Source organism: Pectinophora gossypiella, chromosome 20 (genome assembly GCF_024362695.1).
Source record: "Pectinophora gossypiella chromosome 20, ilPecGoss1.1, whole genome shotgun sequence".
NCBI classification, from domain to species: Eukaryota; Metazoa; Arthropoda; class Insecta; order Lepidoptera; family Gelechiidae; genus Pectinophora; species Pectinophora gossypiella.
This window is the reverse complement of record NC_065423.1, coordinates 7800350-7816015: the sequence shown is the minus strand read 5'-3', so window position 1 is coordinate 7816015 and position 15666 is coordinate 7800350. Positions and strand designations below refer to the sequence as shown.

The following is a 15666-nucleotide window of genomic DNA, read 5'->3' as shown; positions in this document are numbered from 1 at the left end:
CAACGTGATAGGTCTATATCACCGTCTATAACGGTCGAGCTAACTGTGAAAACTGCACCTAAGATAAATTAATAACGAATTGGTGCAAGTCCGGTTCCGAACTTCGAACCGGCGCTCCCCGTTAAGCAAGCCGGTGAGGAGTCTGATCATTTAAATTGTTTAACATTTATTTAAAGTTAAATGCCAATACTTATATACACGTATATTTTTTTATTACTCTGCCCAAAAGGTGGTGGGCAATATGTATTATACATAATGCTTGGTCAATTTGATTATTTGAATTATTATCAAATTGCCCTATAATTTCAGGCCTTATACATAATGCCCAATTTACTTAGTCCATAACATACATACACAAATTACAATCTTTTATTTTTTGTTCAAACATGTACGGTCACAAGTACTAATATGTATACACTTTGAAACCATGTCACATTAACTTTTTTGACAAATTAAACCGTAAGTCTCATTAAATGTCAAATATGATAGTGCGACAGGGTTCTAAAGTGGGTACATGATATTGCTCATGACTGTACATGTATGGATTGGATGCATAAAATAAAACTCAAATTTGACTGTATAAATAATTGTAATTAAATACAAAATCGTAATAATTACCACTCTTAGGTACAAACAATACGTTAAACGCTAACACGTCAGGCAGAAGAGTATCATTGGAACATTCTAGACTTCTAGATGGTTCTAGAAAACGTTTCAGCACCACACTTCTCTCTGTACAAGGCCCGTATGCACAACAAATAAAATATAATGTTCTATTATACGCATTGCTTCCCGACCGTAGTGCGCAGCGCATTCTAGCGGCCTCTTTGATGCGTCGGGTCCGTTACAGCGCCTACAGTCTTCCGGCGGTTGTGGCAAGCAGAGTGGAAAGTCCCTCAGATAAATTATAGATCGGAGTTACGCACGCGTTACCCTCTGCCGAAGTACATGATTTGTTGACGTTGTTACACTGACTATGTGTGCTTCGATCTTCTATCGTGTGGGTTGTGAGGTGGATTACCACCCCATCAACCATGGTGCCAGGTTTAGTATTGAGCCGGCAAAGGCTTCTGACAAGGCTCATACTTAATAACTTAAATCAGTAAGCAGTAACCGGGGCCAACGGCTTAACGTGCCTTCCGAAGCACGGATTATTTTACTTTCGGACCATCGGGTGATCAACCTGTAATGTCCTTTTTTTCCATAGCCTACCGCCGCGGGGGCAGCGACAAGGATATGTCGGACTCGCATCAACGAAAATCCCCTGGTGTCCGAATCACCGCCATTATGCCAAGCTGCGGGAACGCTTTCGCATTCCTCCGCGGCATGGCGACAGCCTTTGATGTCCTAACCGAACTAGGGATCACAAAGTGATTTTTGTGACATGTCCCACCGGGATTTGAACGCGGGACCTCCGGATCGTGAGCCCAACGCTCAAACTACTGGACCACGGAGGTATGTGCTGTACGTATAAACTCGCCTCCCCAAAGTGTGGCAGAATAAATGTAATGTAAAGCTGTCCCAAAGGCAACTCAAATCTATTATTTCCCTGAAGGATGGTCCGATAATTCGGCAGTACGTGTCTTGGCGTGTGTTGCCTTCCACTCGTGCAGCCAAATAGCAGTAGACAGATAAGTAAGTTGTATTTAGTAGGTTTAAGACTAACATAGTGTCTAAGCTTCATTGTATTATAGATTGAATTATCCGAATAAATAAATATAATTATTTACATAATACTAAGCAGTCTGTGGATATTCTATAATTATGTCGAAGAATTGATACAGGTAACCGTTAGATTTAGGAACAACATTCTAATAGAAAGTTTCATAATCATTAATAATTATTAACATTTTACAAAGATGCACTTACTAGCTGAAAGAAGACAAAGGTTTTGTCAAAAATTATTGCTTTATACATTTCTTAAGTAAACGTCGATATAAAGAATGAGGTAATGATCGATTTTACTAATTCACGCCACTAGTTGGCGCCACTTTGACAAGAGGTCATCCATATCAACAATACGCGCTGTCAAAACCTGACGTCATTTCCGAAAACCCTCTTTAGGCTGCCTGCCGGCGGATGAAACGGAGAAAAATTTATCAATACAGGGAGTAGCGAACTTAAACGTTGTACCGGGTGAGAGCCTTCAGCGCTCCCCATGTGTCCGGCCAAATAGTTACTGCCATCTGCGGCAAATCTACAATAAGTCACGTCAAAAAAAGGAGTTGAGAACTAGTTTATGCAATCCTCATCACCCTAGCATTATTCCGTTTTTCACAGGGTCCACATACCTAACACGAAGATTTGACAGGTCCGGTTTTTACTGAAGCGACTGCCTGTCTGACCTTCCAACCCGCAAAGGGAAAACCAGCCCAATACAGGTTAGGTTACATACACCGAAAATGCATTTCTCGGGAATGTGTTTTCCTTCATCGCTGGCACGTGATAATAATTTATGATCCAAACATGAATTCAAAAACAAATTCGACAATCATTGGTTTAGACCTGTGCTGGATTCGAACCCACGACCTATAAGTGAGAGGCAAGCGTTTTACCAAGTGGGCTACCACGGGTGAATAGTTTGTGCAATCCTATTGGTTTAATTTCTCCGTGGACAGCCAGCCTTAAGACTAAGCCCTTTAGATAGGGCTCTTCATACCGATAGATTGTGAACAAAAATTATGTGATCCAAAATATAACAGTTTTCTTCTTTTTTTGTGGTATAAAAAGGACCATTTTCTATAGTCCCCGTGTTTGCTATTTTGCAGCTTATTTTAATTTACACGAACGAACTGAAAAGTCCGTTTTGAACTAAGATAAGCGGTTATTTACACCTACCTATCCGTTAGGCTAGATGCATCAAGGTCACGGGTGGTTACTATGGTTACTCCCCCACCAACTCTTTGTTTGCCGATCAGATCGTGTAGTCTAATAGCAAATCGGCGGGGCGTAACTATGGTAACCACGATCTCGAGGGATTTGGTGGGGAGTAACCATGGTAAGGGTGAATCTCAAAATTTCAAGTTTGGTGGCGAAATTTTATATTATTTTTTCGTGAAAAATTGGGTTCCGACATGAAAAAGATCCAAAAGGATCCTCGGTTCCGACATGAAAAAGGAATTTTTCAATTCCCAATTCTCCCAATTTCTCCAATTTTTCACGAAAAAATTATATGACAGTCGCTACCAAACTTGACACATTTTGATATTCACCCGTAACTACCCGTGACTCATCTAGCCCGACGGACAGGTACCCGATATACTCACATCACAAGTTAGTATCAAATAGGTCAATAAGAACAAATCAATCGTTAAGATTACAATTAGTATATTATTACTAAAATTTATATATAAATGCAAAAGTACATTAACATTATTAGTATTAACATTAGTAAGAAACCAAATAGTCTTTATTGGCGCTATATGTTGTGATTTTCCTTTATTATTCTATCTAATTTTACCTTTTATCATTAACAATACCATATCAAATTCAAAAAATATTCGCAATAGAATATGAGTTATGGGTACCTGTAAATGTGCATACGGGATATAGAATCCATAGATATTATGCCAAAAGATTGCAAACCTAATTATTTAACGTACTAGGCACTATTTCGTTGAGCTAAGAAATTTTAGTCTAGGAAAAAGGGTCTTTACTTGTAGACTGATTTTACAACTTTTAACGTAGCATAATTATAACGTCTAGAGCGAAAGAGACGACAAATATGGCTCTTTCGCACCAACGTTGAACAGCTTAGTACGGAAAATACGTGAGATATGTCACTCTAATCATGCTACGTTGAAAGGGGTATGGAAATGAAGATTTTTTTTTATAACAAAAATAGCTAAGCATACTTATTATAATGACTCTAGTAATAGCTACTTTCGCTCTCAACATTTGTATAATATAAGTCGTAAGAACACAAAGTCGTCAGATAATAAACACGGCATTTGACGTCACAGTTGCTTATAAAGTTATAAGTCAACATAACACTTCACGTGTGATATGATACAGACTGATTGATGATAATTAGAACAATATTAAGTACCGAGTTTTAGGAATAAAAAATAAACGTAATTTCACAGTAGTGTGGGTATTATTTAATCTTTAATAAGTATGTTCCAAATTTAAATTTTAATTCAACTCGATTAGGAATAAAAATAAATGTAATTTTACAGTATTGGGTATTATAAAGTTTTTAATTCTCAATATTAATGTTCCAAATTTAAATTTTAATTCAACACGTCGTTTTGTTAAACAAATAATCTGCCGCACTTCATGTTCTGTTAAATATTTATATTCTATTTGTCACGATCAAAGCGTATATTTCACTGTTGATCGAAGCGTACTCTCTCTGTGTTATTTGGGACTAATTTCATAATGATTTAAATTCCAATCAAACAAGTTTTGGAAGATATCTTAAGAGAAATCCATACGGCAAGTCTCCTACGTATGATATTTATTTTTAGTTACGAAACTATTGAACGGGTTTTACTTACTTTATTATTGCTTAAAATCACAATGCTTATTATGTACTTACGGTGGCAACAGCTGATAATAACCAATCAACCAAAACCAGCTCTTGAAGGTACAGCTACAATTATTTTATGGTGTACGTGCTGACGTGTTGGACACCTTCATGAAGGACTTCTGGCCGAACCACATAGGCTCACGACCATACCCCTATTGGGGTAGTCAGAGGTACATCCATCACAAGATGAACTAAGTACCCACGCCTCGGGCTTTCTCGAGGTGGTGAGCCGTATCGCCGTCTATAAAGGTTGAGCCAACTGTGTTAGTGAAGCACTTAAATTCATAACTCATTAGTGCAGGTCCGGTGCCGGGGTTCGAACTGGCGCTCCCCGTTTGAGAAGCAAGCCAGTGAAACACAGGATCACCGTGTCTATTATCATTAATAGTTTGTTCTGACCGAATGGCGTGGTGTATCGCGGTTTCCGCCGAAGACCGCCACTGAGTACGGCCACGAGCATTAATATGTATACACTTTGGTACCATGTCACATTAACTTTTTTGACAAATTGAACTATAAGTCTCACTAAATGTCAAATATGTTAGTGCGGCAGAGTCCTAAAGTGGGTACATTATATTGCTCATGACTGTACCATCGAAGCGGCACAAAATTCGTCAAAATAAGTGGTTCTCTTTTTAAATTGCTGTTCATTATTTTTTACATGCATACTTAGGTTAAAGTATTAATTGTAAGGGCCCTTGTAGCCCGAAATAAATTGTATATAACTATTATTAATAAGGCCCAATCTGCTTCTTATAAACTAATTTTACTTTTTGTACCACAATTCAATTTGAAAACATTTCACCATTATGAATTTAGCCCCGGTTTCAAATAGCGAAACAGCATAAGGCGTTGTTTATATACTAAGTGGGAGATATTAACACTATACATTATGTACCCAGTGCCGATTTATAAAGCAAAAAAGAGAAGGAATATTATTGTCATAATTATATTTGCAAGGCTAATATATATTAATATTATAAATGTGTATGTATCTGTCTGGTTGTCCGTGTTTTACGGCAAAACGGAGCGACGAATTGACGTGATTTTAAGTGGAGATATTTTAAGGGAAGGAGAGTGACATAGGCTGCTTATTCTCTCTTTCTAACTCCCTGCTTCCCTAAAATGGGAGCAAAAGTTTGTATGGAGCATTCCGTAATTTTCAATGCAGACTATATGTGACTAACAAAAAATCGCCGCTTCTAAGAAGGGATGAAATTTTACATGGGAGTTTCCGCAGTTTTCAAGGTAAGAATCAAAAATTGGTACATAAGGAGAGGGGAACCGTGTTACCTCGAAATTAAAGCTAGTTAAAAATAATTCTGACCCCAAATTCTGTAATTTTCTTACTGAATTAAGCTATTATTGTATAATTGATAAATATTAAAGTATCGAGTACTAACAGAATGCATTTTTGCTTTTTTCTGTGGTTAGTACTCCACCTCACAACCCACACGATAGAAGAGAATAATGCTTCTATTTAAAATTGGTATCTAATATATCACTTGTTTTGTCTTGAGGCATGAATACCAAAAGCGATTATGACGTCGCCTGGCGTCCATCCATCATTCATACACACATGTGTATGTATTTACATGACTGCATGTATGGGTGTGAGTTAACGTATGTACGGTCACGAGCATTAATATGTCTACACTTTGGTACCATGTCACATTAACTTTTTTGACAAATTGAACTGTAAGTCTCACTTAAATGTCAAATATGTTAGTGCGACAGAGTCCTAAAGTGGATACATTATATTGCTCATGACTGTATGTGTTAAGATTGACTAATATATCCGTTACAAACCAGCACTGGATCTAAAGAAATATTTACAAGATATGTATGAAACGTCGCACCCAATAGGGCACGGCCGGTCACTGAATTAGACTCTTCAAATATTTCGTCTTCTTCATCAAAATATTCTTCACGTCGTTCACCATCGCCGCGTGCGTGGTCTTTAGTTTCTGTTCCACTGGACTCTGATACTTATCTTCAAGGTTTAAGTTTTTAAATTCATCTACTAAGGTCGTTTTGTATTCGTGTTTGGGTAAATTCTCGAATATTTCTTCTAGGGTTGTGATCGAGTTTTGCACTGTTTCGTTGAGTTTGTTGAGGAGTTCGTTGGTTTTGAGTTCGTCTGGCGAGTGGTTGGTTTTTTTCTTCGGTTTCTTCGTGTTGGTTGGCGTGATGAGTTCGTTGCAGACACCGAGGAGGAAGGATACTATGCCGATGAACTGTAAGGTAAACAATATAAGTAAAATGAAGGTCGTAGCTAGTGCAATTTGGGGTCAATAACCCTGAATAATTATTATTAGCTGTGGCGGACCGAACTAGTTGGCCAGCTAGTTCCTCCCACATACAACAGATGGCGCCACCGTTTAATAATGCAGTCCTGAAACGCGATATCGAAGTTTACACAGCGAGACGCATATATACAAAATCCAACATGACTCAAGTGGATCGTCGATCCCTAGTCACACTACCAACTTGTGACTAGTGGGGTACTATGCTCAGTTCGGTGCCCCGAAAACATCCTTTGGCGGCAGCACACCCATGCTACCAAATTAGAGGCAACTTTTCTATTATGGCGAGGGACAATGTATTTTACGTAGTATATTATTGGTTACTCCATGCTATCGTGCCAGCCTCCGTGCCTCCGTGGTCTTGTGGTTAGAGCGTTAGGCTCACGATCTGGAGGTCCGGGTTCGATTCCCGATGGGGACATTGTCGAAATCACTTTGTGAGACTGTCCTTTGTTTGGTAAGGACTTTTCAGGCTTGAATCACCTGATTGTCCGAAAAAGTAAGATGATTCCGTGCTTCGGAGGGCACGTTAAGCCGTTGGTCCCGGCTATTAGCCGTAAAAACACCTCCACCAACCCGCAGTGGAGCAGCGTGGTGGAGTATGCTCCATACAGTGGGACGTATATAGGCAGTTTATGTATGCTATCGTGAATGAAAGGTCAATGACCCGTGATCTGTGCCCCTAAGGGTTGAACCACATCTGGCTGCACCTAGCACTTTCCTATGCTTCTATCCTTTACTGTTGAGAGTGACCGCAGGCGGCACAATCGACGAGGTGATGACATGCGGTCGCTCTCTCTTGCTCTAGCCAATTACGGTTCAGAGTAACAGAAAAGGATAAAAGTGCGATATGGTGCTGAAAGATGTGGTTCAACCCTAAAATTGTTAGGAAGCTAAAAAAGTCTACTGACCTCAAGATAATTAGACAAGATCTCCAGCCGCTCCCTGGCCCTCCACAGGTTATCTCCACCGACGGCGACCTCCTTCTTGAGTATCTCGACCGCTTGCTCCACCAGCTTCGCGGCGCGGTCGCACAGGGTGTGCGCGGGCGCAGCGTTACCCATAGAGAATTCCCCCACCATGGACAGGCAGGTAGAGTACAACTCCCGGTAGGGAACCGGTGAATTTACAAATGCTGGGGAAGAAGGAATTTAAAGTTATGGAAAATGCGCGAAAAGTATTTGACTAAAATGATATAAGCTACTAGCGACCCGTCGCGGCTCCGCACGTGTGAACATTTACTTTTTAAGAGTAAATTTTAGTACGGATTCTTATATAGTAATAAATATAGCCTATATTACTCAGTGATAATGTAGAATTATTTTTGTGTTTTTGAGTTTATTCAATTCAAAACTTTGCTCTTCATAATGTTAGTATAGATTACAGTCAGTGCAGTAACATAAATATGTATAGACATAATAAGGCACTGTTAGGGCGTAAATCCATGATAGGCCTGTTCGGAGAAAGTGTGACATACATTTTAGTGTCACGGGTTCTAACCCTAGCCTGGGCTCTAAACCATTGACTTCGCCTGAGTTTGAAGTTTCTGTGGTTTCCAGGAATTGTGTTTTATTCCTCCCGGTTAACGGCACCCTATACTCTATTACAAACGTCGCATGCATGGTATAATAAAACAAGGTAAGCAAATCCTATGAAAAGCCGCCATTGCCAGCCGTTTGATGACGTAATTGTTACGTGAGTATTACTATTAAATTGGTATCTTCAACATTCCAAGAACTTACATTTTATTATTGATAATTAAGCGAATTACTCACTAACGCAATTACTATCGCTTGTCACATATAAGCCACATAATGGATCTCCAGGAGGTCAAGGAGCATCCTCCCAAAAAGACTTTTTGAGATTTTTTGGCGTTTAAATCAAAGCGAAAGACCTTGTCGTTAACTCTCGCCAAATTTCGCTCACCGTCAAGCTAGCAAGTGCAATAAAACATGGCTATAAATCCAGAACCGTGATAGTACTAATTTTTTTACAACAGGTACTATTTTTTTCAATAAGAGTACTAATTTTTGGTATGGTCAAATTATTTTTTCATGCCCATTTTTTTTTGAGGCCGCTAGCTTGACGCACACAAAAAGACGCTCAATCTAATCGAACAGATTGGAGGAGTTTTAAATGTATGTAGAGATTTGGTCACAATAGATCCCGCTAGGTCGCTGTAGCTAATCGGCTTGCATTAGTCAGCCCTCTCACACATAAATAATAATAACGCCTAAAAAGCAATAAATTCACTCACCAATAATCCTACTAGGCAACGGCGCTGATATACTAATCCTCTCCTTACAATTATACCTTTCCTTGCACTTTTCCATGGCAACACTGAACGCGTCCACACAGATCTTTAACTCAGAATACTGCTGTCTTCTTTCGTCTATGGGCCGACTATCTGCACACTCTATGCACAGAGCTATGGCGGATACTAAGCCGTCCTTCAGTCTAAGGTATGCTAGGTCTTGGTCGAATGTTCTGGATTTTAAGTCTGGATCTTGAAGTTGAGGTGGGTCCCAGTTTAAAATGACGTTCAGGTCGCGGTTGTCCCTAGAAGACCAAAATATGATTATTATTTTTTTTGCATTTTTTTTTATGATTATTTAAAATGAAGAAAGTAAACACCTGTGTGTCATTCCGGGCAAGTCGTGAAATTCGGTCATTCGGATTCTCTCCCACATGAAGGTAGTCATTTTTAGAAAACAAATGCTTTGGCTACTAGGACCTCTACCTGGTGCAGAGGAGCATCGTAGTTGAGTATGATATACCCTTTCCGGTGTCCTTTGAGGGGATGACTATTCCCAGTAGCGGGACATATGTAGGTCATTTATAATATTCAGGTAATATGTGATATAGAAATACTGACGTGTGTTGCGCCAGCAGCGGCGCCGGCGCGTGCAGCGGCGCGGGCGGGCCGCCCAGCAAAGCGCACAGCGCCCGCTCGCGCGCACACAGCGCGCACCACGCGCATGCGCGCAGGCGAGCGCCCCACGACACTAGTTCTACTAGCTTCTCGAACGTTCCGTACTTGTACGCGTAGGTTAGGTGTTCCATGCTCTGTAATGAGAGGGACAGCTTTTTTCCACAAAACATATTCAAATGGTCAAATTCAGTCACGGGTAAAAATAATCAAAATGGCGGAAAAACAAGATGGCGGCCATACGAAGTGTTGGAGGAAGGAATTTAATTCGGTTTAACCGTTGGAAATAGGTTGTGTGTGTTAGAATAAACGTCGGCCGGCACACTTATTATTATAGTTTTTCTTTTAAACCTTTTTTAATTTTGTATGTGTTTGTATAGGTTAAAGACGGTAGATGCACTGACGTCTTTGGCGTGGTGGTGGTGGAAGGCCCGGGTGTCGGCCAGCAGCTGCAGCGCCCGCGTGTGCGCGGCGGCGGGCTGCAGCCGCGCGGCGTGCAGCCAGCCCAGCGACACCAGCTGCACGTGCTTGGCCTCCAGCCGCTGGTACACCGAGTCCGCCGCCAGCGCGTTACCTGCACACACGTCAGGCAGCATCAAATACTGAGAGGGATTCCTCAGCTCATGATTCTGAGTTAATCAAGTGGAATTTTCCGTCGCGAAATTCATGACTTTTAACAATAATAATAATAAAAATGTTTGTTTCAGACAAACCACAACACACAATACATTTACATTTGGCGGCGAGGGTGTGCTGCCGCCAAAGGATGTTTTCGGGGTACCGAACTGAGCATAGTACCCCGCTAGCCACAAGTTGGTAGTGTGACTAGAGATCGACGATCCAACAGTGTTGTGTTGGAAATTGTATATATACGTCTTGCCGTGAAAACTTCGATACCGCGTTTCAGGACTGCTTGAAGACTGCATTATTGAATGTGGCGCCATCTGTTGCATGTGAGCGGAACTAGGTGGCCAACTAGTTGGGTCCGCTACATACACAATTTAACAATATTTAGTTTCTTTCTTTCCCCTTTCGCAAATTTCAGGGTAAGGCCAAGATGCTCATTCATGCTGCTTATTCTTGCAGCTTTGTTAAATAAACATGTCAAAAGTAAACATTTTGGTGTCACAGTGTTAAGATATACTGAAAAGGTTAAACAATAACATCTCTTAGTATACTAGTTTGACGCGGAAACGCACAACTATTATTCAGTTTTTAATTCGAAGTATTGTGTTCAAAAAAAGTTTTTATTCTGACTTTATCAGGATTGACAGACAGACATTTGGTTGACAGACTCACCTATAGAGTGGTAGAGGCTGATAAGCAGCAGTTTGGCGTGGAAGTTGGCCGGCGAGTGGTGCAGAACTAATTCCAGTAGACACAGCGCCTCAACAACCGGTGCTGCACTTTGTTGCTCCACCGCTGGAAGGTGAAGATGTTAAAATTGGTTATTTTCAATGGACCCATATCCTTATAGACTTAAATGTGTTATTTATTTTAAAAATGGTTTTATTTCACATACGTCAATATACAATTTCGTTTTGTTTCCTTTCGCTTTTTAAGTTGCGATTTGACGAGCTTCTAGTGAGCATTTCTGAAGGATGCAGTCATAGTGCAACAAAGACTTATGACTACGCTACTACATGGAAAATTAGGTGGAAAGCCAAAAATGTTAATTCAACTTTATGAGTTTGAATTCATGTTTGGATCATAGATAATTGATATCACGTGGTTTCCAGGATTTGTCTCTCTCGCCCCCTACAACATCACATAAGCTCATGACTTTATCCCAATGGGGTAGGCAGAGGTACATCCATCGCAAGATGAACTAAGTACCCATACCTCCCCGAGCTTTTTGCTAGACCAGGGTGATAGCCATATCGCCGTCTATAATGGTCGAGCCCACTGCGTTAGTAAAAACTGCACTTAAGATAAATTAATGACTCATTGATGCAAGTCTAGAAACTTACCAGCAAAGAAATAATGATGCGCAGCCAGTATTCCGTAGCCATCGGCAGCACAGAACTCAGTAACAGTGGCAGTGATCAGCCCGCGTTGCAAACAACGCACGTAGTGACGACGTAGCGTGTGAGCGAGCTCGAGGCACTGGTCCGCGGGGAGCGGTGCCGCTGTGAGGCGCCACGCCGATAGGCAGGATATGTGCCGCTGGATGTCGTCTATCTGTTTGGAGGACGGTTGCTTAGTCTTTGAGAAAGACTTAATTGCTTTTTTACTTTCCTTTTTTTGACAAATGTGGCATCAACAACTTGGCTGGAATGTTTTGCTTAAATAATAATATTTGTTTAGTAACTCTATGCTACCATATTACTTCAATTTCTGTGGCTTATACTAAAAATATTGGAAAAAGCTATTCTTCTCAAGAAATTCTATAACTAATGGAAAAATAACTTCCATAAGAGTTCTGGTAAATATATAAAATTGACAAAAGTGAAATGGCTTATTTCATAACAGATTTTTTAAAGGAAAATGATAAAATAACTGTGAATACTAATTTCCTCAAGATGTAATTTAACCGTTAGGAAATAAAGTAACAGATTTCAAAACTATACTTACATTATCAGGTTCACTATTCTCATCAAATCCGAGACATGTTAAGAAATCTCTGCAGTGTTCCTCCCTCTCGTTCTGCGGTATCATTGGCAAGTATGGCCTCAGGTCTGGTACTGCACATGGCTTATGAGCAAACACTCTTAAATACTGTAAGCATAACGCTACTCCACTACCAAGCAAGGATGACGGATCACCGTCTACAGACAACCGTTTGTACAACTCCAATCTAGCAAGATAAGGACCCCGCAATGCTCTGCCAGATGACATACTTTCTATGATCGAGCAGATGAATTCGTGGCATTTCTCCGCTGTATCATCTACGGTCCCAGTGGTATCATCTTCTGTAGTCCCATCCTTCATCAACTGAAAGACCGAATCAAAGTATGGCAAGTAATAGTCCCATCTATCTTGGTTCTCCCATAGCAACTCTTTACAGATCAGATTAAGCCGTCTCCATTGTTTTAGCTTCATCAAATACGGTATACACGCTGGGGCAGTTGAACCAGGGACTAAATTGGAGTATAAGGGGCTCTCTATGAACTTCAAGATGTCTTCCCATTTGTCTTGTAGTTCAAGGATCATGATGTATAACCGTGCTTCTTGTTCAGCCTCCATTTTGTTTTCAGTTATAAAGTTGTCCACCATTCTCTGGGCTAGAGAAAGAAGGATGCCTTTTTTAGTGGGATCATCCATAGTTTTCGCCTGTTGAAGGAAGTATTTTATTAATATTAGTTACCATATTACAATATACAAAATGTAAGAAATTAGGATTTGAAATTACGTAGTAGGAAACTGGTGAGATGCATCTATATGTAAACAAAAGGTTGTAAAATTCATTCTACCAGTTCCAAGCAATATTGTATTTCCACTGATAAAGTGGAAGTAGTTATACATAGTTGCATTTTTTATGGCTTCTAAAGTTGGAATGCTACAGTTATTGTAATTTACGGTAATTTATTTTGGCAATCCTACTTTGTATAAACTGAAGTACAATTATATAACACATTCTACAAGTACAGGATATATGATATAATGCACTTAAAACCAGACTGCATGAAAAGACAGTTGAAAATGGACTATAATATTATGTAGAGTGACTTAGCTCTGCTCCTTTCAATATTATGTGTGTGTTATGTTAACTGTCTGCCTCTTAATAACACAGTTCCCATTTCCTTATTACAAATTTTTAGCTTCCTACCCCATATAAAATTTCACCCTCTCTTTGAAGGGATAGGGGGCATTTTAAAAAAAATAAATGATGCACGATTTTTATCCATTTTAGGGAAATGCGGGGGTTAGAAAGAGACAAAAAATATCCTATGTTACTCTCCATCCCTTCAACTATTTCCACTTAAAAATCACGCCAATTCGTCGCTCCATTTTGCCATAAAAGATGGACAAACGAACAGATAGACACATACACTTTTGCATCTATAATATTGGTATGGATGCCTCACCTGCATAACAATGCTCATAACAGCCCAGAAGTAATAAGGATTTTTGGGCGCAAACTTATAGAGCGCCATAGCGGCCCGCTGCTGCGCGCGGTAGTCCCCGATGCAGACGTACGACATGAACAAGTGAGAGTGGAGCTCTTCAGACAACGGCTCGGCCTTCACCGCCGCCTCGTATAAGGCACACACCTTGTGCACTGTTGGGAAGATCAAAAAAACAGTTATCCACTGGGACACAGATTACAGCAACAAGAAGATAATACTAGGCTGTTAGTGATACCATACTAAATACTAATTCAGAAAGAGGGGAACAATGAATCATGAGCTGAATTATCCTTCTCAATATTTGGTATAGTGTCACCATCACCCTAGATATAACACTCTAAAAGTAATTAACACCTTCAGAAACATAGACCATAGGTCATTGACCTTGAAATTCTAAGAAATTGAAACTCCTCATCCCTACATATTATTTCTAATTGTATGACAATATATTGCTTTTTTTTAAAGAATGTTTAATGTTTCAGGAGTGTTTAATGTTTCAGTAGTTTTAGGCAGATGAGACATTTGTTATGAAAAAAATTATAATTCAAAGTGTAACTATGTTATCTACTTAGTAAAGAAATTTTTGAATTTGAATTTTTACGTCCTATATGGGGGAAATAGAAGTGTGTAAGTAAGTAAGTAAAATGTTTATTTTTCATAAGAATACAAAACATATTGGTACAATAAAACCCCACAAAACCAATTCCTCGGTTGATCTGTGGGAGTGGAGTTCATTTAAAGTTATTATGTTTCAAAATACTTACAATGAAGTTATAGCTAAGAGATCTTTTGGTGTAACTTACAATAACTTTTTCTAATCATCAAAAACCACAGATGATTGTGGAAATAATTAACTTATATAAAAAGTATTGTTTTAGCTCTTTTGCAATACATCTCTGCCTACCCTTTCAGGGATACATATATTATTTTAGCTCATTTGTCACTGAAGAAAGTTTTTATACTGCTGATGGACTAATTAAATTATTGTGACAGCCATCTTTCTGAACCCAGAGTAGATATTGTTTTAAAGTTATTTATTATTAATTTTGTAAACCATAATAAAAAAAAAATGGTGGCATTAAAAATAGCACTAAGAGTTGGTCTTTTAGAAGGGGATTGTACTAGGATAGTATGAATTTAAAGTACTCACGTTGTTGGGACTCCCTGTAGGATATGGTCATGGCTTGCAGCGTCGTGTCGTCGCTCGGTTTCTCGTCCGCCAGCGCGTCCAGCACGGCGTGTGCCTCCGGTGCTTTTCCTAACCTAAAAAGAGCCAGTGCCTTCAACGCTCGCGCCGCTTGCAACGAAGGACTCTTTTTAAGCACCTTTTCTGCCTCCTGCAGAGCCTTCTTATTGTTTCCATTGTCCAACCAGTCTGCAAAATACACAACTTCTCATAATATCACCGCAAAGACCCCGTCTCCAAGGGAGGTTGTTGTAGACGTAATTTTTACAAAGCATTTACCGTATATCGGCCGCAATCGACGCTCCACAATACCGCCGTCGTGCATATGCTGAGGCCGCGCCGGCATTTTTCATTTATCTAAGTCTTTTTTCCGAAAATAAATCCGCTTTCGGGACTTCTTTGGCTTTTCAGCAGCACGTTTGTTTTGTGATTTTGTCTATGGTTTTATAGTTTGACATTGACATTTGCATAGTGTTGCCATATAAGAAAAAAAAAATCTCTATAGTCATGACACGAAATGATAGAAATGACATCATATTCATGACAGTATTTATTTCCGAATTATCTATAATAGATGGCGCTGTTTTATACACGCTTTTATTTCGCACCAGAGTAGGCAGTCTGTCCCACAGACTACAAAGACG

At 39.7% G+C, this 15666-nt stretch overlaps 1 protein-coding gene across 1 annotated transcript; it reads right to left on the bottom strand.

Moving 5' to 3' along the window:
• Nucleotides 1–570: 570 nt before the first annotated feature.
• LOC126375988 (phagocyte signaling-impaired protein) lies at nt 571–15445 on the bottom strand. Its single transcript, XM_050023127.1, has 11 exons — nt 15302–15445; nt 14987–15211; nt 13795–13988; nt 12341–13039; nt 11737–11947; nt 11066–11188; nt 10171–10340; nt 9713–9903; nt 9095–9396; nt 7749–7972; nt 571–6768 (listed from the first exon to the last, which is right to left on the bottom strand). The coding sequence occupies exons 1-11, from the start codon at nt 15366–15368 to the stop codon at nt 6409–6411; spliced, it is 2766 nt and encodes a 921-aa protein (XP_049879084.1). The 5' UTR covers nt 15369–15445; the 3' UTR covers nt 571–6408.
• Nucleotides 15446–15666: the final 221 nt, after the last annotated feature.

Coding starts and splice junctions, on each gene's coding strand:
- LOC126375988 (XM_050023127.1), bottom strand. CDS start 15,368: ATGCCGGCGCGGCCTCAGCATATGCACGACGGCGGTATTGTGGAGCGT. Junction 13,989..14,986: donor CTACAGGGAGTCCCAACAAC/GTGAGTACTTTA, acceptor TCTTCCCAACAG/TGCACAAGGTGTGTGCCTTA. Junction 10,341..11,065: donor CAGCCTCTACCACTCTATAG/GTGAGTCTGTCA, acceptor ACGTGTGTGCAG/GTAACGCGCTGGCGGCGGAC.